Source organism: Saimiri boliviensis, chromosome 12 (assembly GCF_048565385.1).
Source record: "Saimiri boliviensis isolate mSaiBol1 chromosome 12, mSaiBol1.pri, whole genome shotgun sequence".
In the NCBI taxonomy this organism is placed as follows: domain Eukaryota; kingdom Metazoa; phylum Chordata; class Mammalia; order Primates; family Cebidae; genus Saimiri; species Saimiri boliviensis.
In genome coordinates this window covers 31,079,843-31,107,287 of record NC_133460.1, presented here as the reverse complement: position 1 = coordinate 31,107,287, position 27,445 = coordinate 31,079,843, and the positions used below count along the sequence as shown (strand labels likewise).

General features: G+C 38.8%; 1 protein-coding gene across 1 annotated transcript in view; it reads left to right on the top strand.

Moving 5' to 3' along the window:
* The window catches only part of LOC141580566 (cyclin-Y-like protein 2), a 43,049-nt gene that overhangs the window by 6,175 nt on the left and 9,429 nt on the right, over positions 1-27,445 (top strand). Inside the window, exons 2-8 of the mRNA XM_074382199.1 lie at positions 4,648-4,707; positions 6,711-6,745; positions 13,651-13,751; positions 16,731-16,766; positions 19,671-19,722; positions 20,501-20,620; positions 21,555-21,721. Coding sequence (XP_074238300.1) covers positions 20,528-20,620; positions 21,555-21,721 — 260 coding nt within the window. The 5' untranslated portion in view covers positions 4,648-4,707; positions 6,711-6,745; positions 13,651-13,751; ... (1 more) ...; positions 19,671-19,722; positions 20,501-20,527. The remainder of the gene's footprint in view (positions 1-4,647; positions 4,708-6,710; positions 6,746-13,650; positions 13,752-16,730; positions 16,767-19,670; positions 19,723-20,500; positions 20,621-21,554; positions 21,722-27,445) is intronic.

Below are 27,445 nucleotides of genomic sequence, written 5' to 3'. Positions count from 1 at the left end.
TAGGGGAAGGACAGCAGCGGGTGGGGAGTTGGGGAGAGATGGCATGGGGAGAAATGCCAGATATGGGTGATGCGGAGGAAGGCAGCAATCACACTGCCACGAGTGTATCTATGCAACAATCTTGCATGTTCTTCACATGTACCCCAAAACCTAAAATGCAATTTTTAAAAAAAAGAAAAGAAAAAAAATGACTCAAATTTTCAGAATAAAATTAAAACTACCCCAGCGTCAAATTTGGGGCCCAATAGAGGTGGGTTTGTATCTCAGGTTCATACACTGTTCAGTAATGTGGTCTCACAAAACTGAACTTTTTAAGCCTTTGTGTATCTGCCTACTCTCATTGAGATTGGGGCTGTTTCACACATACGGTGTCTGGCATGTAGAAGGGACTTCATCAATGTTGAATGAACAGGAGACATTTTAAAATTCACATCAAAAAATATATTAAAAAAAATGCCACTCTATAATGTCACTTCCCCTCCAAGCTTGACTACTACCTGTACTTTCTGATACAGTTTGGTCATGTCCTCACCCAAATCTTATCTTGAATTGTAATGCTCATAATCCCTACATGTTGTGGGAGGAACCCAGTGGGAGATAATTGGATCATGGGGGCAGTTTTCCCCATGCTGTTCTTGTGATAGTGAGTTCTCATGAGATCTGATGGTTTTATATGTTTGACAATTGCTCGTTCACATGCTCAAACTCTTTGGCCTGCCACCATGTAAGAAGTAACTGCTTCCCCTTCTGCTGTGATTGTAACTTTCCTTAGGCCTCCACAGCCATGTGGAATGTGTCAATTAAACTTCTTTCGTTTATAAATTACCCAACCTCAGGTATTTCTTTATAGCGGTGTGAATATGGAATAATGCACTTTCTGATAATCACGCTTGAGGAATTGGGGAATTCATAGTACCTGAGATCAAATACTGGCCCCAGCCTGGGCAGTCATGTGACCTTGGGGAGATAACTTACCTTCTCCATCTTAATGTCTTCTCTAAAACTGGTGAGATTGTTTCTGAGGGCTAAATGAGCATACGCCGCTTGGAACACTATCAGGCACATACTGCTTGCTAGGTGTTCAGTATTCATTTTTATTGAGTTAGGACTGTGGTAACCCACTTTACGGCTCTTGATTTTGTGTAACAAAGTCATGCTTAGTGCTTTGTTAGTAAAAGAGAGAAAATCTGAAAGTCCCTGCCATCAAAGGAAGAAATGGGAGAAAAGGAAGTTGGTAAGTTTCAGCCCTTTAGAGCTTGGGGGACAAGTTAGGTTTCTATTTTATGGAGAAGGAGGTGGAGGCAGGATGGGTTCCAAGGTGTCATTCAAGACACACAGCCGTAACTCTTCAGTGAGAGTAGAGCTAGGGCCCCAGGGATTGTTGTGGTCAAGTTGCAGACGAAAACCACCACTCATTGGAAGACAGGAGAGGAATATTTCAGGTTTATCTACATTGAGTCAACAAATAAAAGTTCAACTTGGTTGCTAATGGGACCCACTCTGCTAACTGCCACTTTGTATAGAACTCCTAGAGGAAGATGGCTTCCAGTAATGAACCGCCCTGTTTTTAGGACTAAAAAGCTCAGGAAGCTGGTGGGTGATGAATGAAAACAGTTCACTGGCACTGAAGGAGGGGCCAGGAGAGCAGTGGCATCATAAGTTGCAGGGTGGGGCAGCCGGGGCAGTGGGGGAGGGGCGGCAGCCTGGCTGGGGCATTGTGAGTCAGGTGCCTGGGCTTCCACCTGGGCCAGTGGGCTTCAGTCTGTAGTGACTGCAGAAGGAGGAGCAGCTCCTTTTGTGCTCTCTTCAGGCAGTTGTTGTATCTCTCAGCGCTTGTTGGTTTCCCAACCTATTAAATTAGCCATCTGTTTTTGACCCTCCCAGAGAAGTCAGCTCAGGAGAGGCGGCAGGGTGAGGGCCTGGGCCCGAGCCCCGGCTGGGGCCGGGCTGTGGGGTGGCCAGGTGAGCCGCCGGCAAGACCATCTCTGAAAGTGCGGCATAGCCTCGGCCTAGGGCAGCAGGAGTGCCTGGCCAACACTGTGAGCGGAGGCACAGGTGGCAGCAGACAGGAGTAGAGGCGCCCCATGCTGAACATACTGAGCTGCTGTGTGCGACCCAAGGTCTGCCAAGAGTCGGACCAGGATGAGGGGTCAGGGTGTCCTGCTGAGTCTAAAATGTGTGAGGCAGCAGCTGAGAACACGGCAGCCCCAGCGTCCATGGCTGCTGTAGAACCTGCCGAGTTGTCTGTTGAAGCTGGTGAGGGCCTTCCTGTGCACGACATCTGTGATGGGGAGATGCCTGAAGGTAAGGAGGTGACAGTGCCATCTGCCCTGGCCACCCCTCTGGCTGCTGGTGTCTTCAAGGTCCCCTGGGGGGCATCCCCTACCTCAGGTTCCTTTTTGCCTGTAGCCAGCTTTTCCAGGGCTGGTCAGAAACAAAGGCTGGCTCTGCCTTGCGTTCCTTTTTCCACCGCTTAGTCTTTCTCTAGGAAGTCCAGTCAATTTCTTGTCTCCTCCCATCCCAAATACCCAGTTCTTGCTCCCTCATCTCATTGTCTCAGGTTGGCCTGGGACCATTTATTTATGTCTCTTGTCTGTAGCTCTGTTTATTATTCTGTGGGATTTTGTTGAGGCTTTTTTGGAATATTCTCTTCCTTTTTTCAATAAAAACTCAAATACCCCAACTTTCCAGTACCCATCTCATTCTTTTTTTGTATCTATCCAGATGGTACCTAAGTGAAGGAACCAGGTAAGTGCCTAATTATTTCCTTCATTAAAGTAGCTAATCTCAGGACAATTAATACTGAAGTATTTGGGGATTTCTTCTTTGAAATCAGAATGAAGGTTGCCGTGGGAGAGATGATAGGATATTGTTAATGGGTTGCTTTAAGTCACCTTGATAGGTGCTTATTTTTTTCTAACTGTAATTTGAACACAAAAGGAAAGAAAATGGGAGGGTGCTTAAAGTAATTGTGAAAGGTATGAAATGTCATGGCCAGGGCTGCAGAAAAATGGGTGTTTGTTTTCCCCCAAAGGAGTTTACCTATGAGGCTCTGATGACTTTAAAATTCTTATTTAACACAAAATGTCTCTAGATTTATTCTGGTGACTTAGCAGACTTTATTTACCTCCTTGTTCTAAAAATAAGGTATGGTTGGTTCGTGATCAGAACTTTCAAAAGACATGAAATGTCAATATAGACTTTTAACGTGTGACATAAAGATTGAAGGTTAAAACTGTGGAGAGTGTTTGCTGCCATGGCTCCCCCTTTGTCCTTCCCCTACCTGACAATAGCATCTTGTTCAAAGAAAGTAAATCGTAAGAAGCTGGAAGCCATCCTTCTCAGCAAACTAACACAGGAACAACAACCAAACCCCATATATTCTCTCTTGTAAGTGGTAGTTGAATAATGAGAACACATGGACACAGGGAGGGGAACATCACACTGAGGGGTTCATTGTGGGGTGGAGTGTAAGAGGATGAAGAACAGTAGGACAAATACCTAATGCACGTGGGGTTTAAATCCTTGATGATGCAGCAAACCACCAGGGCACATGTATACTTATGTAACAAAGCTGCAGGTTCTGCACATGTATTGCAGAACTTAAAGTAAAAAAAAATAAAAAATAAAAAAATAAAAAAAAAACAACATTGATTGGGCTTTTAGTTTTTTTCAGAGGTAGAATGATTAAGACTCATGATGGATGTGACTTTGTACATTGGAGTCTATACTCACTTTTCAAGATGTTTAAGAATTTTGAATAAACAAATATGTGATTTGATTATACTTTTATACACAAAATGTTTAAGTACTTGTGTAAACTTATACTCTGGTTGCTGGTGTAGGGAAAGCCTGTGAGTGATTTTACACAACAGTTCATAATGGGTAGTGTTGGATTACAGAACAAAAAAGGCTCTTTACTGTTATTCTTCAGGGTTAAAATACAGTTTATGTATGTCATTTTTGGCCCCTTCCAATACAAAGAAGGCTTGTGTATGTTCTCCCTGTGTATTCCTGATGAAGAAATGAAGACAGAGATCTCACATGACTATTGAAGACAGCTGCTCAACAGAACTTTCTGTGTCTTCAGAATGACACGGAAGTGACAAATATGCCAAATTTACTCTTTACCTTTTTTTAAAAAATGGGGTTTCTCCATATTAGTCAGGTTGTTCTCGAACTCCTGACCTCAGCTTCCCAAAGTGCTGGGATTACAGGCGTCAGCCACTGCGCCCGGCTACTTTTTAAAAATTGTTTAAACTCCAGAATACATCTTATATTTTGTCTGTAAAATAGGCCTCTCTTTTAAAATGTATTGCCATCTTGATTTATTTTATGAAAAGTTGATTTTACACAACTCAAAGGGAACATTTACCTCTTTCTTTTTTAAAAAATAAAAGAGAGTTTCACTATGTTACTCATGCTGGCCTAAATTCCTGACTTGGGTTCCAGGGATTTTCTTATCTCATCCTCCTGAGTAGCTGGGAGTATAGGCATGCGCCACCTTGTCTGGCTTCGCCTTATGTCTATACATTCATTTCGATGGATAAGAATAAAAGTAGCAGTTCTGAAATGGCCTCCTTATAGAATAAATGAGTTGATAAATTGGTATAATGATGACATCTTTTTTCTTTTCTCTCTGTATAGATAGGGCTTTGGAGTCCGACCCTTCTGATCATCCAGAAGCAAAGAAATCTGAAGTCAATGGTGAGACAACATTGTTATTTTCCACCAAGAAAAAGAGTGAAAACTCTTGTTTGATGAGGTGTATAATAGAAAGTGTTTAGCAAAACTCATATTGGTTTAAATTTTTAAAATTTTCTCATATTCACTTGTGTTATTTTAACATGTGATGTACTTTCCTTTAGTTGTTCTCATGTTAGCGAAAACATGTCAACTTTTTGTTTATACATTTTCCCATCTTTTTATTAGCACAATTTGTTATGTAATGGAGGAGTCTTAGATTTATCTTTATGTTTAATTTTTTGTCCCATTTCCCAATGGATAAGAATAAAAGTAGAGGTAGTAAAATGGCTTCCTTGTCGAATAAATGAGTTGATAAATTTTTATAAGTGATTACATATTTTTTCTTTTCTCTCTGTATAGATATGGCATTAGAGTCCAACCCTTCTGAAGCAAAGAAATCCCAAATAGATAGCGAGACAACATTGTTTTTTCCGCCAAGAAAAAGAGTGAAAAATCTTGTTTGATCAGATGTATTATAAAAAGTATTTAGAAAAACTCATATTATCTGGCACAGTGGGAGATCTCTTCCCCCTCCTCGATTTCCCCTCTGGGGTCCCGCTTCCACACACTCTCTCTTGTGGAAACTTTCTCTCTTCTTTGTCTCTCTCTCTCTCTCTCTCTCTCTCTCTCTCTCTCAATAAATCACTTTTCTGCAAATAAAGAAACAAAAAGAAAAACTCATATTGGTTTAATACCAGAATGAGAATTTGCTTCTTACCATGGGAATGGCACCAAGCCATTCTCACTATGCCCTGTCCTCGGCATTAAACGTCTCATTTTAACATGAGATTTGGAGAGGGAGACATATCCAAACCATATCAGAAGTGTGTTCCTTCCAGAGACATGGGCTTCTCACACCTGGAGAGCATGAAAGCAGAAAAAAGAAAAGCGATTCCATGTCCATCACACTTCAGTGATAGGAATGTTTGCTTACAAGGCCCTTTCTGCATTAAAGGTGGAGGCAGTGTAGGAAACAAAGCATGGCCCAAGTCCCTCTTGGAGCTTTTATTATTCTGGCTTTTTTTTTTTTTTTTTTTTTCTGCAGACACCATGTCCAAATTAGGTTTTTCTACTTATTTTAAGATTTAAATTTGGCCGGGTGTGGTGGCTTGTGCCTGTAATCCCAGCACTTTGGGAGGTGGAGGTGGGTGGATCATGAGGTTAGGAGTTCGAGACCAGCCTGACCAAAATGCTGAAACCCTATCTCTACTAAAACAAAAACTAGCCGGGCATGGTGGGGTGCGCCTCTAATCCCTGTTACTCAGAGGCTGAGGCAGGAGAATTATTTGAACTCTGAAGGTAGAGGTTGCAGTAGGCCAAGGTCACACCATTGTGCTCCATCCTGGGTGACAAAGCGAGACTCCTTCGTATCAAAAAACAAAAAAGAACAAACAAACAAAAGATTAAGTTTAAGATATGTTACTTTTCAGTTTTGTAAGACCCTGTTTTTGTTTGCTTTTTTTGTTTGTAGCAACATATTAGTAGATGGCCACTGATTGTGGTTGGAGAGGCTTACAGGGATTCTGGTGCATCTAGAGATGGGTGCCTGGCCAGGAAGTAGTTCTTAGAGCTGTTAGCTCTTAGATTCCGGTAATTAAGCTATGTGTGAATGCAGAATGGGAGAATACTAATGGATCATGGCTCATATATGCAACAATTAAATTTTTTAATTAGCTAAATTTTTCATCTGGCCTAATTTTTGTGCTCTTTTGTACATGAGTATTATTTCACTCATATGTAAGAAAAACAGAAAGTAAACTAGGTAAAAAAAAAAAGTCTAAGTTTTTACATTTTACTTTATGAGATTTATCATGCCAGAGAGTTTAAATTATTAATTGTTGAAATTAAGTTTTTTAAATGGAATTTTCTCTGATTGTACATAGGAGTAGTTAGTAAGATGTTAACTACTCTTATTTTATATTATTTGTTTCAGAAGTGACCGTTTTTTTTTCTTTCATTCTTAGCACAAGAAATAGGAGAAAACAGCGGTACAAACCATGTAAGTAAACAGTCAAAAAGTTGAGAAATTGGTAGTTTGATGAAAAACTATGTCTCTCTTGATTCCTTTAAATTATAATGGGGACCTAGTGGTGATAGGATGGACCTCGTTTCATGGATTTTCTGAATCTCTTCTACTTTCCTATTAAATTTATCCCAGAAAGTCTTCAGCTTAGTGTGCCCACCTTTTAAGGATTGCTGACACTTAAGTTAAATTTCAATAGTTGGTTGTGGTATAAAGATCTGCTTTAAATATTTAATCTTATTTTTAATGAAATAACAAAAATAGAAGAGCTAAGTTAATTGTCAGTGTGGTCTATTGACCCTCTGTCACAGCAGGTGAAAGCATATCTTCCTTGCTAAACATGATCTTATTTTTCTCCCTCTGTTTCTTTGAATTGTAGCACACTTTTTTAATTCAATCAGTAATATTGACATGGTTATGACTATCCAAATATTATTCACTGCTGAGTTATTTGTTGTTTTCACTGTGTCTCCTCATTACATACTCCTTCATCCTTTCTCTGAAACAGTTCTGAAATCTGAGCACTTCTGCACTTCTTCTGGATCATCTTTTTTTCCCTAGCCTATGTTGGTTTATCCAGCCAAATGCAATAAGTAGCCTCTGGATGGTCTGTCACTTTATTGAAAAATAATAATTATTGTTAAATTATATTTTACATATAATTTGCATTTCACAGCCATTATTTTTTAGCGTGAAGCTAATTTTCTGACTATATTCATTTGCCTGTTTTCTAACAGGTGATCCCCGCCCCGAAGTGTTGTAGCATTTATCACATGCCTTTCAAAGATATTGTCCATCTGCTTAAACATATCTGTTCCTCTTTGTTTTTTCGAGTGGTGGGCAGCCTTTTTTTTTTGGCCTTTTGTCATCCTAGTTCAGTATAGAGAGGCTTTCCCTAGATATGCTTGATGTCTTAGTCTAGCTGTGCTATCTCTTTAAAGTCTTTTGGGATCTCACATAACTGCCGCCTTGTGTGGGATCCCCTGAGTCCTAGATTCTGTGCTTCCTTCTGTCCTGTTATCCTCTCTGATTGTACTTAAGCACACTTTCCTGGGCAGAGATGTTTAGAGATCTGACCAGTCTTAAAATTCTTCTTCCTTGATACAGAGAAAACTTCTAGGTTGAATCTAAATTTATGGTTCCGAAGATATTCTGTAATTGTGCTCTCATCTCAGTGTTGTTCTTGAATCTATTGCCATTGCGTGACACGTTATTTATAACCGCGTTTTACGTATTTTTGGAAGCTTTTTTGGAGATTTTCTGTCTCTGAGATTCTGAAATTTCATACAGCTTGGTGTGGGATCTTTTCATTTTACTGAGGCTGCTGAGTCTGCAGACTCTCCCTTTTTGAGAACGTTTTTTATTTTCTTTGTCTCTTTTTTCTGATAGTCATGTTACTCAGGTGCTAGGCTGCTTAGACCAGTAGACCTGCTTTGGTTTCCAATTTTTTCTCTTCAATTTTTTTCAGTTTGTCTTTTTATTCTACATCTGGGATATGCTATGAGTTTGTCATCTACTATATCTATTGAATTTTATAGAGTGCTTCAACATTTTTAAAAAGTTTTGTTCCTGATTTTGACTGGTCCCATGAATTTTGTGTGTGTTGTTTCAGTCTCTCTTGTTAGAGGCTTTTCTCCAATGTGTGGTGGTCCCTGGCTGGCTTACTTGATTGATTTGGAAGCAGGACTCTGTTAACTGATGACACTTAGTGTGAGGTTGTGGAAGCAACTAGCTTTTCATTTGGGAGACCTCAGTGTATTATCTGGGAATCTTTATTCAAGACAGTTTAGTTTCTTGAGAATGTTCTCCCAAGTTGCTGCCTGGCTACTTGCTTTCTCCAAAAGCAGAGTTAGGGAAGAAAGTTGGAGTTCCGTTTTTGGTGTATAGTTTTCTTTATATCTCACGTTTAATCTCTGGTAGTTGGAAGCCAGAAATTCTCAGGTTTGGTATATCCAGGGAACACACATCTAAGTTTCTTATCTGATGTGAGAACAGGTGGACCTGAGTCTCTAACCACAAATTTTTCAACTGACCTTAGTGGCTTTGTTTTACATTTTGCACTACTTTTCAAAGTGCTGTTTGCCTCTAAGTTCACAGCCCACCTTTAGTTCTGCAAAACAAACTGCCCACTTCCGTTTCAGTCCCTTTCTCTTTTTTTTTTTTTTTTTTTTTGAGACAGAGTCTTGGTTTGTCCCCTGGGCTGGAGTGCAGTGGTGAGATCGCAGCTCACTGCCACCTCCGCCTCCTGGGTACAGGCAATTCTCTGCCTCAGCCTCCTGAGTAGCTGGGATTGCAACCACATGCCATCACAGCTAGCTGATTTTTTGCATTTTTGGTAGAGATGAGGTTTCATCATCTTGGCCAGGCTGGTCTTGAGCTCCTTGGCCTCCCAAAGTGGTAGGATTATAGGCGTGAACCTCCTTGCCCAGCCTCCAGTCACTTTCTTTAGGCATCTTAGTTGTGCTTCTGTGTTATTTACCACTCCTTTATCTACTTTTTATGTCTCAGCATTTATTAAAAATTATCTCTTTTCAACCTACTCTCCTTGTGCTATGTGTCACCTTTATTTTGTGACTAATGAGATGTCTAGAGGGAGAGAAAATAGACTTGTGATCAATCTGTTATATTTAATCCAAATTTAGGACCTATATTAAAGTGTAAATCAAAGTTCAATTTCAATATCATTAATGATATTAACCCAGACAATTTTTTAGTGATGTATCTACAATAAGCATGTTACAGTTGTCTTCTAAGGCCTTGTTTGATATTTTCAAACTTTATACACTGTCATATTATCCCGTTACTTCACAACATAGATGGAGCTGTTTTCATGAATGCTCACAGTGTTAGAAATATTTAAGTTAATTAAGATATGTTTATTTTTAGCCTGGTCAACATAGCAAGACCTCATCTCTACAAAATGGTGAAATAACAATTTAGCCAGGCATGGTGGCATATGTCTTTAGTTTTACCTACTCAGGCAGCTGAGGCAGAGGATTGCTTGAGCTCAGGAGTTTGAGGCTGCAGTTAACCATCATTGCACCACTGCCCTCCAGCCTGGGTACAAAGTCTGACCTTGTCTCAGAAAAAGGAAAAAAGTTATTACTAGTTTAAAAACAGGCCTAAAATCTGTCCTGCCAAAAAGGAGAGAGAAAAACACAAACTTTAGTTTTTATTTTATTTATGTTTGCTGAGAAGATTGCTGTAGTTTTTTTGTCTATTTTTTATTTCCGTAGGTTTTGGGGGGAGCAGGTGGTATTTGGTTACATGAGTAAGTTCTTTAGTGATGATTTGTGACATTTTAGTACACCCATCATCTGATCAGTATCCGCTAGACCTGATTTGTAGTCTTTTATCCCTCACCCTTTTCCCACACTTTCCCCTGACTCCCGAGAGTCCATTGTATAATTCTTATGCCTTTGCATCCTTGTAGCTTAACTCCCATGTATGAGTGAGAATACACAATGTTTAGTTTTCCATGCCTGAGTTACTTCACTTAGAATGATAGTCTCCAATTCCATCGAGGTTCCTGGGAATGCCATTAATTTATTCCTTATTGTAACTGAGTGGCATTCCACACACACATACACACACACACACACACACACACACATACATGCATATATGTATGTATATAAAATATATACATGTATATCACAATTTTTTTTTTTTTGAGACGGGATTTCGCTCGTTACCCAGGCTGGAGTGCAATGGCGCGATCTCGGCTCACCGCAACCTCCGCCTCCTGGGTTCAGGCAATTCTCCTGTATCAGCCTCCTGAGTAGCTGGGATTACAGGCACGCACCACCATGCCCAGCTAATTTTTAGTATTTTTAGTAGAGACGGGGTTTCACCATGTTGACCAGGATGGTCTCGATCTCTTGACCTTGTGATCCACCCGCCTCGGCCTCCCAAAGTGCTGAGATTACAGGCTTGAGCCACCGCGCCCGGCATATATCACAATTTTTTATCCGCTCATTGACTGATGGGTGTTTGGGCTGCTTCCGTATTTTTGTAATTGAAATTTGTAAATTGTAATTGGTTTCAGTTCTTGTAGATTCTGGGTAATAGCCCTTTGTCAGATATATAGAGTGTGAAGACTTTCTCCCACTCTGTGGGTTGTCTGTTTACTCTGCTGATTGTTCCTTTCCCTGTGCAGAAGCTCTTCAGTTAAGTCTTACCTGTTTGTTTCTGTCGCATTTGCTTTTGGGTTCTTGGACATGAAAAACCAGTGTCTAGAAGGGTTTTGCCAAGGTTGTCTTCTAGAACTTTTATGGTTTCAAGCATATATTTATGTGCTTGATCCATCTTGAGTTGATTTTTGTGTATGGTGATAGTTGAGGATCCAGTTTCATTCTCCTGCATGTGGCTTGCCAATTCTCCCAGCATCATTTGTTGAATAGGGTTTGCTTTCTTCACTTTATATTTTAGTTGGCTTTGTTGAAGATCATTTGGCTATAGATATTCGGGTTTATTTCTGGGTTCTTTCTTCGTTCCATTGGTGTATGTGTCTCTATTTATACCAGTTTCATGCCGTTTTGGTAACTATGGCTTTATAGTAGAGTTTGAAATTAGGAAATGTGGTTGATGCCTCCAGATTTGTTGTTTTTGCTTAATTTTGATTTTGCTATGTGGAGTCTTGTTTGGTCCCATATCAGCTTTAGCATTTTTTTTTCTAGTTTTGTGAAGAAGGATGATGGTATTTTGATGGGAATTTCATTGAATTTGTAGATTGCTTTTGGCAATATGGTCATTTTTACAATATTTATACTACTCATTCATGAGCAGGAGATGTCTTTCCTTTTGTTTGTGTCCATCATTTCATTCAGCAATGTTTTGTGGTTCCCAACAGCATATCAAAAAGATAATCCACCGTGATGAAATGGGTTTCATACCAGGGATCCAGGGACGGTTGAACATACACAGGTCAATAAATGTGATGCACCACATAAACAGAATTCGAAACAAAAATCACAGGATCATCTCAATAGACACAGAAAAAGCATTTGACAAAATCCAGCATCATTTTATTATGAAAACCCTCAGCAAAATTGGCATACAAAGCTCATACCTCAATGTAATAAAAGCCATCTATGACAAACCCACAGCCAACATAATACTGAAGAGGGAAAAGTTGAAAGCATTCCCCTTGAGAACTGGAACACGGCAAGGATGCCCCAGTCTCACTGCTTTTATTCAGCACAGTACTGGAAGACCTAGCCAGAGCAGTCACGCAAGAGAAAGAAATCAAGGGCATCCAGATCAGTACAGAGGAAGTCAGACTGTCACTGTTTGCTGATGACATGATTTTATACTTAGAAAACCCCCAAGACTCCACCAGAAAGCTCCAAGAAACTGATAAATGAATTTAACAAAGTTTCAGGAGACAAAATTAGTGTACACAAATCAGTAACTCTGTTATACCCTAACTGTGAATGCTGAGAATCGAACCAAGAACTCAGCCCCTTTTATAATAGTTGCAAAAATAAAATAAAATACTTAGGAATAGACCTATCCAAGGAATTGAAAGACCTCTACATGGACCTTTGATGGTAAGCCTTTGGTTTTGCCTTACTAAATTACTGGGTATAATTATCTTCTAGTTTTTGTTATTAAACTACTATGTAACCCCTTCCGTTTCTTGTTAGATTATGAAATTTCACACTCTTTATTCATGCTGACTGCAGTTAGATGATTTGTTTCTTTTTTGTTGACTACCTTAAATAATACCTATAAACAGTAAACCGTTAGGAGTGTTTTTGGTGTAATTAAATGTAGTATGACTTATTTTCCAAATTATAACTGAATTAATTTATTAAATACTTGTCGAAGTTTTTGATTTACTCAAAATTCTGTGCTCAGCAGCTGGAGGTAGAAAGAGTAAGAGCCCCCCCTTACTCTTATGGAGAGGCGGCATACTTTCTGGTGAGGGAAATACTCGGCAAGAATTAGTATCTTGTAACCAGTGGTGAATTTGATTAATTAGTGTACAAAAAAACCAAACTTTTTTTTGTGTGTGGCTGCTGGCAAAAGGATCCAAGAAGGTAGATGGAATCAAGGTGGCTGAGACAGGGAGAGAGAAAAACAGTCTTCTAGGCAGAGAGCAAGGGTATAGCAGGAAAATGCCTAGGTGCAGGTCAGATGATTTATAGAATGAAATTAATCAACTTTTGAAACGAATGGCAAGTATTCTCTGAGGGTTTCATTTGAGTCATGTCATAGCAGTCTCATTTAAACATGAAGTGAAAGTTAAATTTTTTAAGTTTTATCTGTTTTCAGGGTGTGAGAGAATATTTAAGTGATAATCTTTTTATCCTCCACATAAAAAAACAGGACTAGAGAAACCTATGGCTTCCTCACTTGGTGGTGGCCTAGCAACCCTGGCACACAGAACGTTTGAATGTAAAAGAACTGTTTTGTCACAATATTGCCTGAAATAATCCATGTAGGATTAGTAAGTTTGTAAATACATTAGTTTTGTATTCATTGCAATAAATTTTTCTTGTACCAGTATTATTTAATACATTATATTTTATTGTCGTAAATTAATAGAACTTCTCAGCTGTTTTATATCTTGGTAGAAAAAAAAACAATGAAATTGTATTTTAAACTTTTGTCATTATATATAAAGAGAATTCATAAAATCCTTGTTAGGTGTGATGACAGGTAGCATATTAAGAGCAGCATTTTCTCACCCTTATCTCAACATCATCTCTGGAAGCTAAGAGCCTCCAGTGGTTTTTCTATACAGTGCACATGGTATCACACTCAGGCAGTTCATGGAGTGTAAGAAGTATCTTAGTGCTTTGTCATTTGCATTTTAACTGAGAAAAAGAAAACACACATTTATAAGTTTACCTTATCCTTCCCTTCCTCTTTAGATATATGCGGATCATGGTTCTTTGAAGTTCAGCTCATGTGCGACCATTTTTCTTGATGACAGTACAGCCAGCTGCCCTCATTTTCAAGTGACAATAGAATCGTGAGTACAACTCTACTGCCAAGGGACAGATGAAAATTTCAGCCATTTGTTTGTTCTCTTCAATCAGTTTAAGAAATTGGAGTCAACTATGTATTGATGCCAGATTCTAAATATTAAGTATCAATTTATCTTTTCATCTTCTACATCATGGTGGAAGGAAAGATCTCTTAGCAAATAAGCAATTTCAGTATAAGTGTTGCTATTTATTTGATGCCTTTATGCCTTAAGAGAATGTTGAATGCAGTAAGAAGGATAGGTTCCCTTTATTGAGTATTTTTTTTTGTGAAAAATTAGTTTCTCAAAGCGTTTCAGGCCTAAGTCAATTTGTACTACTTTGGACATTAGTCTTAGAAGAAGGAACAGCTTTTTCTCCTCTGGCACCACAGTGTGTCTGCATTTGAATTTCTCCCATTGTGCATGAGCACCTCATGGGCCACAAAGATGCGTTTTGAGAGCAATCTGAGATGAAGTTTACCTTTTAAAAAGAACAACCACCAACACCACCACCACAGGGGCTGTCCAGTGACCATTATTATCATCTCCTTGGTTATGAGTGTTGACTTTTAGAGCAGAGTTTGCAAAGTGCTAATTTAGAATATTAATGTCCTCAGTATGTTTATTTTTCATTCTAGAAATACAACTAGCTAGCTTATAAACAATTTTGTTTTGAATGCACTATCCTTTTTAGCTAATTCGTCAGTAACATTAATTAAAAATGGAAGGTTTACACTCATAATAATGTCACTTTCCTCCCTCCCTTATAACAATAGTTGAGATAAAATTGTGTTTCAGCAAAAATTGGAATTAAATTATGTCTTAGGTGCTGAGCTTTGGGACCTATTGAGTAATCACTAAATGTCTGTAGTCATCCAAGTTTCTTCAATCTTTTTTCTTTTTCCTTTTTTTCTTTTTCTTCTGTTTTTGAGACGGAGTTTTCCTCTTGTCATATTGCCCAGACTGGACTCAAGTGGCACCGTCCTGACTCACCACAACCTCCACCTCCCAGGTTGAAGCAATTCTGCCTCAGCCTCCCAAGTAGCTAAGATTACAGTCATGCACCGCTACACCCAGCTGATTTTGTTATTATTTATTTATTTATTTATTTATTGAGAGTTAAGGTTTCTCCGTGTTCAGGCTGGTCTCGAACTCTCAACCTCAGGTGATCTGCCCACCTCTGCCTCCAGAAGTGCTGGGATTACAGGCATGAGCCACCACACCTGGCTGTATCTTAAATCTTTGAGCATTAAAAACAAACAAACTACTTTGGCTAAAGTCCCTGGCTGCTTTTGAATTCAAATGATTTTGTGCAAAGTTTGCAAAATAGATGTCTGCAAATACATGTATCCTCCAATCTCCACTTTCCCTCTATCTCCAGGCATTGAGAAGCCTTTTAAGAAAACGTAGCATCTTTTTGTGAAGAAAAGCATCCCAGATTCTGATTTTTACCCCAACTCAATCATTTCAAATTTTGCTGCACATTGAAATCACCTGGGAAACTTTTACCAACAACCCTGATGGCCAAAGTTATATCCAATGATAATTATTGAAAATAAGGCAGTTATTAAATCTTCTCAGGTGATTTTAATGTGCAGCAAAATTTAAAGCCACTGCCTAATTTGAGTTTAGGGCAAGAAACTGCTCCTGTTTGTTGGGACCTTGGGCAAGTCAGTTTTAAGATTTGTTTCCCTGACCTGTAAAATGAATGTTGGATTAAATGTCTTGTAAGGTCATTGGTCCTTTCCAGCATATAACTTCAAATTCTGTGATTTTAAAATTATTTCAGAGATGAAAACTACTTGAAGCACTATAGACATATACATCTGAAGTGCTAATGTTATAGGCTTTTTAAAAAGTGCTGTTACCAAAATTGAGATTTGCCTTCCCTCAGTTATTTTGAACCTCATTGTAGATGCCGAGGGCAAATGGAAGCACATAACTTATGTAAGAGAACCTCTTGTTTTCTGATACACAGCATCAGTGGGTAACACAGAAATACAGTTACATATATCTGAAGAGTTGTATCTGTTCATAAATATTTCAGTTAAACTAACTGAAGATACCTGCCATTGATATTACACTGTGTCGTGCTACACTACCTTGTTAGCACTGCTTGTTTTAGGATTGCTGTACCTATCATTGATGACATGTGAACTTATGTTTACTAATATATTTTCTAATAATTATGCAAAAGCAATTTCAAATAATTTTATTTGTTATAAAGCACTTTCATTATGTTATGCATTTTTTGGGAAATAATTTTAAAAATGGGTGGGTAGCAGACAGTGAACTAAACTAAAATGCAGGGCCTAACATCTTAAAAAAGAAACCACTACTGTGCGGCTGAAATTTAAACGTATGTACACATAGATATAAATTGCATGAGTCAGGGTGTGATGGCTCAAGCTGTAATCCCAGCATTTTGGGAGGCTGAGGCAGACAGATCACTTGAGGCCAGAAGTTTGAGATCAACCTGACCATCATGGCAAAACCCTATCCCTACTAAAAATACAAAAATTAGCCAGGCATAGTGGCACCAAACTGTAGTCTCAGCTACTTGGGAGGCTGAAGCATGAGAATTGCTTGAACTCGGCAGGTGGAGGTTGTTGTGAGCAAAGGTTGCTCTGGGCTGTAGAGCAAGACTCTGGATTACACAATAAATAAATACATAAAATAAATTGCATGTGATGAAAGGTTTTGTGGGTAGAAGAACATATAACAGGGAAATATGTTATTATTTATATATTATAATCATCTACAGAAACACGTGTTCTAACATTGTATTTCCTTGTATTTTTGTTCTCATGTTTTTGCTAAAACCTAAGAAATGGAAACAAGAAAGTGCCCTTATGGAACTGTTCTGAACTAGAAGGTTTTAATTTCAGGGCTGCTAGAAGATTTTCCACCACACCCTTTTAAAAAAATGTCTTCAGATCTAACAAATGATAACATCTATTGTTATGAATGTTTTTCCTTCCACAGTGTGGCCTTGGAGATATATTATCTTATCAAGAAAAGGTGAGCTTTTTAAAAAACTGTCTTGTTATTCTGGTTAATTACTTTGCAAGCTATCAAGCTCTATAGATCACAGCTTTAGACATCATGCGCTGTATTGGGCCTACTAAAATAGCCAAGCAAATTATTTGTGTTTTCTTTGGTCCTTAACACTTAATTCTTAAATGATTTGGAATCTCAAAGACTATGTATTTATATTGATGATATTGATATTTACTGTCATAGAACTATAAAATTGAGACTTTATTTAAAATCTATTTTTAGTTTAGATTTCGCAGCCTTACCACTGTAGACATCTTGATCTAGATAACGTGTTGTCATGAAGACTGTCCTGTGCATTGCAGAAAGTTTAGCAGCACTGGTGGCCTGTACCAAGTAGATGTCAGTAGTAACCCATGACCCAGGTTGTGACAACAGAAAATACTCCCTGAGAACAATATTGTTAACATAAAATTTTTAATGAGAAAATAGATTTTCTACAACAAAAAGTTGAGTAAAAAGTGTGTCATGTGTTTATATTATTGAAAACCTCGAATGTTGCACTTAATAGAAGACAGCTGGATTCTCTAGGTCTTTCTTTGCAATTTGCTTTAAGAAGCAATAAGATGGCCAGATGTGGTGGGAGGCACCTGCAATCCCAGCACTTTGGGGAGGCCAAGGCGGGCAGATTCGTTTGAGGTCAGAATGTTGAGACCAGCCTGACCACCATGGTGAAACTCATCTCTACTAAAAATACAAAAAACAGCTGGGCATGATAGTGCATGTCTGTAGTCAAGAAAGGGAAGCAATGACATGACCTAATCTCATGCAAATATGCAGTTGGTAAAAGGTGCATTTTTAAAGCTTTGAGACAGGTGTGGATACTTAATAATAAGTGAAAAGTGCTACTTTTTAAAATTAGTTGCAGTGGTATTATACATATTAATAAATTTATTTGGTCAGTACTCACTAATCTGTCTTGCATGGTAAATGAATCTTTTCCCCCATACTTCCATTTATACTATCATGCATTAGTTATTTGGAATATATTGGTTTATGTTTTATTGTGTCAAAAATTACGTTTAACCACCAATATTATTTTAAAAGTCTTTAAGTGTTGAAAAGCTGTCAAGCCTACAGTAGAAGGAGCGAGATTTACATAATCCTCAGGAAAGCTTAATTTATGATTGGGAACACATGCCTATTTTCCTTGAAGTGACAACCTCAGTTCATTTATTTTTGAGAATGATAGTTGTCCTTTTTTTTTAGACTGAGTCTCACTGTCACTTGGCTGTAGTACATTGGCATGATCTCAGCTCAAGCAATTCTGTCACCTCAGACTCCGGTGTAGCTGGGACCACAGAGGTGTGGCACCACGTCTGGCTAATTTTTGTGTATTTTTGGCAGAGACAGAGTTTCACCATGCTTCCCAGGCTACTCGAACTTCTGAAGGAGCTCAAGCGATCTGCTGCTTTGGTCTCCCAAAGGGTTTGGATTTTAGAGGTGTGAACCATTGCACTGGCACAGTAGTACCTTTAAATAAAAATGATGTTCTGTGAAAAAAGTGATTGTTCCACTCACAATTAAATCATGAAATTTTTAAAAACACAACCATACTGCAGTCAGCAGAAGTGCTTCTTCTTAGCTTTCTACTGATTCAGAATATGAAAGAGACATGTCAAGATTCAGTAACACCATTAATTTTTACCACTGCACCAAAGACATTCTTAAGTACTTTAGACTGCTTTTTAACTGTAAGGGACAATAAAGAACAGAATTACTACCAGTGCAATTGGTACCACTGCCTTGATTTAGGCTGAGAAACCAGCAGTTTTATCCACTTTTGCTTTTATACAGTTATGGCAAGTGTCTATGAAAAAGTAGTCAGTGTCTTTGTATTACTTTCTTAATTAAAAAAAAAAAATTTGTATCAACTTTCTGAGGTTGAATTAGTATGATTGCCAGAACAGTGTCCAGCAGACACGGTGGCTCAGGCCTGTAATCCCAGTACTTTGAGAGGCCAAGCAGATGGATCACCTGAGGTCAGGATTTCAAGACCAGCCTTGCCAGCCTGGTGAAACCCCATTTCTACTAAAAATACAAAAGTTAGCTGAGCATGGTGGTAGGTGCCCATAATCCCAGGTACTCGGGAGGCTGAGGTAGGAGAATCACCTGAACCTGGGAGACGGAGACTGCAGTGAGCCAAGCTCCCACCATTGCACTCCAGCCTGGGCAACAAGAGTGAAACTCCATCTCAGAAAAACAAAAATAAACAAACAAAATAAAACAAAGAAAAAGAAAACAAAACAGTGTTGACCTCTTAGGCCTTCTCAGAAAGGGTCTTCAGGATCCCCAGAGGTCCACACAGCACATTTGGAGAACCACTGGTTTATCACACAGGCACAATGCATTAGTTTTACAAAATTTAATCAAAGACTAGCCTCTTTTAAAATAAAAGGGCAGATGAGTTTTTAATTCAAACAACAGAAAATTAAATTCATCATGAAAGTATACTACAGAGGATTAAAAAGAAAGGAAGCTAGGAAATTGGAATCACATTTATATTTATTAAAGTCCTAAAGACTTTATAGCCCACCACTACTGCTTTGTAAAACAGTCTTGTGTTTCAATGTGTGGTTAAGAAGAGAGAAAATATGTTTGGATTATTGCCATTGCCTGTTAGGGAGGATCAATACCTATAGGCAGTTCTGACTGCTTATTGTGAAAAGACTTCACAGTACAGGACATGATGTGCTGAGGAAGAACAGGTCATGAAACATTCTGCAGGGCAGGATCCAGGAGAATTTGTAAAAACTGTTTGCTTTGGCGAAGTAAACACCAAAGCACATAGGAGGCATTATTATACTAAACAGGTATTACACTAAGATATTAACAGTTTTTGAAGTAATGAATATTCTTATTTTATAGAGATGCAGATAGGACTTTCGAAGTATTTGATGAACGTATATTCCCACTTAACGTAAGTGGCACTTTTATTGAGGTTGCATTTTCATCACAGACTTGTATTTGTTTCATGCTGATGTCAAAGCCATCTTTAAATCCTCCCCATGTCATGTTGCATTTAGTCCTGTTAGGTATTGTAAAAAGAATGTATTAGAATAAGAACTGATATGCAGCTCTCTTTAGTTAGTGAACTAGTATAAGTAAATCTTCTATTGGAATAACAGAAAATGTATCTTTTAAAAGACAATTATTAGTAGCATTAAGCAATATAAGTATATGTAAATACTTTTAACAAAGAAGCGTGACTTTTATGAAGAGAGTTAAAAATAATTAAATCAACCTACATGTTATAAAAATTTTAAAATGTACTTCCTCAAGTACATAACAGCCACATGTGGCTAGTGACTATTGTATTTAACAGCATAGGCTTAGAACCTAATGGTTACAGGAAACTGTATTTTCTCAAAGTTTATTGCAGAGAATGACATACCTTTAGTAAGACATTAAAGCCTAAGAGTAGCTTACATTTGGATAGAATTATGTGGGGCAAAGAGTAAAAAAGAACAAAAATTTTCTGAACTTCAGCTCATTTGATTTTTAAGTGAATGTTGATGAATATTAAATCATTATGGTGTTTTAAGATCCCACTGTTCATATTGTAAAAACTGAAAGACATCTTACCAATCAAAATGATTGTAAATGATACATGGGCACAAATGTGAACACTGCTGTCTTAAGAACACTTCAGGTTTTCTCTTCAATGGATACTTACATTGCATCCTTTCTTCTTTCAGCGAGGAGAGGTGCCAGAAGAATACTTTATGTATGATCCCACACACAAAACGATTTTCAAATTTATTCGTACTCTGTTTTATGTCAAAAGGCTAAATGCTGACTTAGCAATCATAAGTTTGGTAAGATATTTTCTATTTATAAAGCATCTTTAGAAATTGATCTTGTAGAGTGGCCTGGCCAATGTGGTTAAACACGGTCTCTACCAAAAATACAAAAATTAGCCAGGCATGGTGGCACGCCGCTGTAGTCCCAGCCACTTGGGAGTCTGAGGGAGAATTGCTTGAACTCAGGAGACAGAGTGCAGTGACCCGAGATCAAGCCAGTGTACTTCAGCCTAAGCAACAGAGCAGGACTCTATTACAAAAAAAAAAAAAAAAAAAAAAAAAAAAAAAAAAAAAAAATAGAAAAAGAAAAGAAATTGATCTTGTAAACAGGGTTCTATGTTCCTGATTTTAAATGAAAGTCGGTTTCTGAAATTATCTCAGAACTTTAAAAGAAACTTATGAAAGCAAATACACACATTTGAGTTGAATCATCATTATGGCTTAAATGTTGCCTTGCATTTCTCATTATAGAACAATTGCTATTAAAGGCAGCAGGAGGGATTTCTGATTTCTCCTCCCACACTTCAGTGCACACATGCACACACAGTGCACACACATCCAGGGCATGTGGAGGGCTTGGAATGAAGAGTAGTAACAAGACCATCTGGTTCATGGGCAGGAATGTGTGCCGTTGTAGGTCTAAGCTGAGTCCCAGGGTGTATCCCCAGGCAGTTCTCATGTATCTTGTGATTGAGAACTACTGCCCTCAGTTCATTGTTCCTTGGATGTGTTAATCTACCCCCGATGGGCACAGTAGGTAGCAAAAATATTTGGGTTATGATTGGGATATGGTGCCTTACTTAACCTGATGAAACAAATTCTCTGTAGAACATAAGAGTAAAACGCATCTACTTTCTGGTCAAAACCAGAAGTATTCTGTTTTTTCATCGGAGTTCTTATCACAGCACTTAAACTGAGCTAAATCAAAGGCCAGTGCTCTGTTTTGCAGGTTTACATAAAAAGACTTGTAAAGTGTGCCGATATCAACATTTGTCCAACCAACTGGAAGAGGATTGTCTTCGGAGCCATTCTTCTTGCCATCAAGTTTGGGAGCCATGTGGCTGTGTGCAATAAGGACTTATGCAGGCTCTTTGAGAAAATGACAGTTGACCATATGTGAGTTTGTACGGTTTCTTTGAACTTTCTAACCATTTTTGAATACTTTATTTGCTCCCATAAACTTAAACACTTTGAGAAATACTTTTAGAGGTTACGTTATGCAGATAATAAGAATGGGCATAAATACCACATACTCTTTCTCCCCAGCTTTAGAAGAACAGTTCATATTTTTCACTATTTATTGGTAGGTCTTGGTAAATTGCCATTGTAATAATCTCGTAAATGGAAAAGTATTTCTCTGGTGAATGTTTTTGGCAAATATCTTACCAGTGTACAATGAGAAACATAATAGTACAGTCAATTTCCTTACGGCTTTTACAAGCTGTCTGCAAGTTGTAGTCTCTTTGTGAGGAGTGCATATCTGGCCTTTGAAATAATTGTTTGCCCATTGACAGGTCTGGGGCCTCTGCATTGTGAAGTAGAGCTTCACCCTGAGCCATACGTTGTGTATTTGCGTTTGCTGGTGTTCTCCCGCTTCTCTCTGAAGATCCGTTTTATAGAAACCTTGAGATACAGAATAGCCACACTTCCCTGTGCCCCTGTCCTCTTCCCATTAGGAGTGCTGCATCACTGGGCTGATGAGTCAGAAGTGTGTTCCCCTCAGGCAGTCTGAGAAGCATTGCTGGGGCATCACCCCATGCTCACCACACTCAGGAGGTTCCCGGGGCATTAATGCAACCACAGCAGCACTTGGGGGGGCCCCAAGTTATCTATGAGAATGTAAGAAATCTTGCTGAATCATGGGGTTGCTCATAGACAGCAACGTGACACTGAAACAGGAGCTTCATGGGTCTTTCTTTCAGTCTGGCCTCATGACTGCTGTAAAGGGAAGGGTCTTGGAGCTGGTTGGTAGGGTGAGCCAGGGAGGCATTTCCAGCACAGGCTCTGACAGTGTCCACTAGACAGCGAGAATGGCTTTGTGAGTGACACTTAGGAAAATCTGAAGGAACACCTCTTGATGACATAGAAACATATAAAGCATATGAAGATGAAGATCCTCAGGCAGTGGCAAGAGGTTTTTGTTTTTTGTTTTTTTGTTTTTTGTTTGCTTGTTTCTTTGTTTTTACATTTGCCTATTTCTCCAGATAAGACTGTGAATCAGGATGTAGGCAGTCACAAATAGAATTCTCTTCCAGTTGTGCTCCCCACAGGAATAACAATTTTATCAACTATCTAAATATAAAAGCACCTCCATAAGAACTGAAAATTATTTAAAAGTTCATATGATGTAGTTTTAATGTCATATCTGTGAAAGAGGCACCGAACAGCATAGAAAAGACAGTCTTGAATTGCTGATGCCACCACTGTGAACCTGTGGTAAGGAGAGAGGTGACATGCGTAGGGAAGGGAGAGCACAGCAGCTGTGGGACTTTGCCTGAACTCAGTGCTGCCTCGTCGTAGCAGAAAGCAAAACAAAGCTGAATCCACCCAAAGCCCACCCTCAGAAAAAGCATTTAGACTACCCCCAACCATAGGGGAATTATGCATCCCCGTGGTTGGAACTTGAGTGGTGAAAGCCTGGCTGCCATGGGATAAAATAGTCTGGGATCCGTAATCAACCTGAAAGGCTGTCTAGGTCACAAGGACTGCAATTCCTAGTGCCATCTGGACAGACCTAGTGCTGTCCCAGAGGTCATGGCCACAGGGGTGCTTGTATCACTCCTCTCCCAGCTCCAGGCTGCTTAGAACAGAGAGACAGACTTCATTTGTGAAAAAGTAAGTGAAGAAGTGAGTCTCTGTCCATTAATCTAGAGAATTCCTTCAGGTCTGATCTCACACCACCAATGTGGAACCTCCACAATTTTGCAAAAACCAATGACATTCTTCACAGAAATAGAAATAAAAAAATGAATCCTAAAATGTATAGGCAACTCCAAAGGCTCAGAATATCGTAAGCTAATGGGAGCAAAAAGAAACCTGGGGGAATTACATTATCTAATTTCAAATTACCCTCTACACCTGTAGTAACCAGAACAGCATGGCACTGTGATTAGAAACAGACACGTAGTTCAATGGAACAGAATAGAAACCCAGAAACCAATTCATACATCTGCAGTGAACTCATTCTCTGTGAAGGTGCCAAGCACATGCAATGGGGTAATGACAGTCTCGTTGGTAAGGGGTGCTGGGAAAACTGGATATTCACATGCAGAAGAATGAAACCAGTCCTCTGTTTCTTACCTTATACAAAAATCAAATCAAAATGGATTAAAGATATAAATCTAAGCTGGGTGTGGTGGCTCACACTTGTAATCTCAGCACTTTGGGAGGCGAAGATGGAAGAATGGCTAGACCTCAGGAGTTCAAGACTATCTGGGCAATGCAGTATCTCTGTCTTTTAAAAAACTAAAACTAGATTTAAATCTAAGGCCTCAAATGTGAAACGAAAATAAAACACTGGGTAAACTCTCCATGATATTGGACTGGGCAAATATTTCTTGCATAATGTTTTATAAGCACAGGCAACCAAAGCAAAAATGGGCAAATTAGGTCACATCAAGTTAAAAAGCTTCTGCACAGCAAGGGAAACAGTGAGCAAAGTGAAGTGAAAACCCACAGAATGGGGGAAGGTATTTGAAAGCTATCTGACAAGGGATTAATTACCAGAATCCTAAGGAGCTCAAATTACTCCATAGGAAAAAAAATAACATTCTGATTTTTAAAATGGGCAAAATATCTGAATAGACATTTCTCAAAAGAGGACACATTAGGCAGGCTTGGTGGCATGTGCCTGTAATTTCAGCTGCTTAGGAGGCTTAGATGTGAAAATTACCTGAGCCTGGGAGGTCAAGGCTGCAGTGAGCTGTGATTCTGCCTCTGCACTCCAACCTGATTGACAAAGTGAGACCTGTTTGAAAACTCCTTAAGAAAGGCATACCAATGGCAAGCAGGTATGTGAAAATATACTCAACATCAATATCGTTGATGTTCAGAGAAATGCAAATCAAAATTACAATGAGAGATCATCTCACCGCACTTAAAATGGCTCTTATTGTGAAAACAGGCAGTAACAAATGCTGGCTAGGATATAGAGCAAAGCTAACCCTTGTATGCTGTCAGTGGGAATGTAATTTAAATACAGCCGCTATGGAGAACAGTTTGGAGGTCCTCAGAACTAAAAATAGAGCCACCGTATGATCCCGGAATCTCACTGCTGGGTATAAACCCAAAAGAAAGGAAATCAGTATATCACAGAGATAACTATACTCTCATGTATGTTGCAGCACTATTCACAACAGCCAGGATTTGGAAGCATTCTGAGTATTCATCAACAGATGAGTGGCTAAAGAAAATGGTTCATATACACAGTGGAGCACTGTTCAACCATAAAGGAGAATGAGATCCTGTTACCTGCAACAACATGGATGGAAATGTTAAGTGAAATAAGCCAGACACAAAAAGACAAAATTCACCTATTCTCACTGATTTGTGGGAACTAAAAATTAAAACAATTTAACTCATGAAGATATAGAGTAGGAGAATTGTTTGCAGCTGCTGGTAAAATTAGTATGGAGGATGAGAGGAGTAAGGGGTGATGGTTAATAGGTGCATACATTTCGTTAGAAAGAATAAATAACATCTAGTATTTGATAGCACAACAGAGTGACAACAGTCAAGAATTATTTAATTGTATATTTTACAGTAGCTAAAAGAGTGTAATTGAATTATTTGTAAAAAAAAAAAAAAAGATTAAAGGATACATGCTTGAGGTATGATGGATTTTCCATTTATCCTGCTGTGATTATGACACATTATAGGTCTGCATCAAATAATTTTATATACCCCATAAATATATACACCTACAATGTACCCTCCAAAACGATTTTAAAGACTTTCATTCAGAATTAACACAGTGTATATTTAAATTGAAATGAGGCTTCCTGTAACCAAGAAGAGAGTAGTGATGGTTGCTTGCTGTTCAAATGGCTGCTAAGTTACCACTTTCCTAATAGTATAAACTGAGTTGTCATGGTGATATTGCTAGGAGCCATTTTAGTAAAGGGTTTAACAGAAAATGAACGTCATTTGAAAGTTGCAGAAGCTAAAGTTTTCTTAATCACTACTGTCATCAACCTGTAAACTGTTTTCTGTATGTGTGTGTGTGTGTGTGTGTGTGTGTGTGTGAGAAAGAGAGAGAGAGAGAGAGATGGAGTTTTGCTTTTGCTGCCTAGGCAGCAATGTGCAATGCATGATCTTGGCTTACCGCACCTCCACCTCTTGGGTTCACGCAGTTCTCCTGCCTCAGCCTCCTGAGTAGCTGGGATTACAGGCATGTGCCACCACACCTGGCTAATTTTCTATTTTTAGTAGAGATGGGGTGTTACATAATATTCAGGAGCCTGGAGAGACCAATGGGTGAAACAGGAGGATTTTATTAAGTTGGCCACCAGCTCAGTGGATTTACATCCCAAGGCTGAGAGCCTAACAATGACAGGGCTTGATTTGTTATACAGCCAGGATGACATAGCAACTAACAGATCTACAGAAACCAGAGGAAAGAACAGTTAACTTGTGACATATCTTGTGATGTATGTTACATTTGAAAATTGAATTTTGAGAAACACATTGCACATTCTTTGGGTGTTATATTACCCTGTGATCTTGCAGCTGGTCTGCAAGAAAAACGGGAGTCTTGAGATTGCCTGGGAACTTGGCTGAGAAAGTTGGGAGAGTAGATACAGTAGATTTTATAGGGAGTTAGTTGATTTCAAGCACAGCTGGGGGTTAGGTTTTATATTGAACACAACAGAGTAAACTTTTATTATGTAGCAATTACAGATTACTATTGTTAGTATTTAATTTCCCTCTTCAGGGGTTTCTCCATGTTGTTTCTCCATGGGTGACACTGGTGTTGAACTCCTGACCTCAGATGACCCACCCATCTTAGCCTCCCAAAGTGCTGGGATTACAGGCCTGAGCCACTGTGCCCAGCTTGTAAACTGGTTTCTTGAAGGGAGCAAAACTGGTAATGATGAACACTTAGCTCCACTATAGTGGCAGTTAAATTGATCTCAAGACCTGCAGCTAATCTGGTGGGGCTCTAGCTCTAGTTCCAAGGTCAGAGAATACATAGAGAAATGTGCAGGTTTCTACAGATATGAGCTCCAGAGGCAGTGATGACAGAGGCCAGCCCCAAGATGACCAGTTCTACATAGTGCCGTTTGTGAACACAGAAGCATCAGGAGCTATGCTCTAAAGAGGAGCTATGCTCACGATCTTTGGAGATTGAAAAACATTACAACAACATGTTTAATGGTCATTTATCTTGTCCCTCTGCTGTTGATTATTTATAATGGTCTCTTTTTGACTGTAAATTGAACCTTTTAAAAATTAGTGCCTATCAGATTATTCTTCAAACTTTTCAACATCTGTTAGTCTTGTTAGGATGTATTTTTCTTCAGAAACATCACTAATTATCAGGGAAATGCAAATTAAAACCACAATGTAATACCAACTTACTCCTGCAAGAATGGGCCATAATTAAAAAATCAAAAAATCATCTATGCTGGTATGGATTTGGTCAAAAGGGAACACTTACACTGCTGATGGGAATGTAAACCAGTACAAGCACTGTGGAAACCAGCACTGCCATTCAGTCCAGCAATCTCACACTGCGTATCTACCCAAAGGAAAAGAATTCATACGAAAAAGACAAATGCACGTGCATGTTGACAGCAGCACAGTTTGCAATTGTAAAAATGTGGAACCAGCCTCAATGCC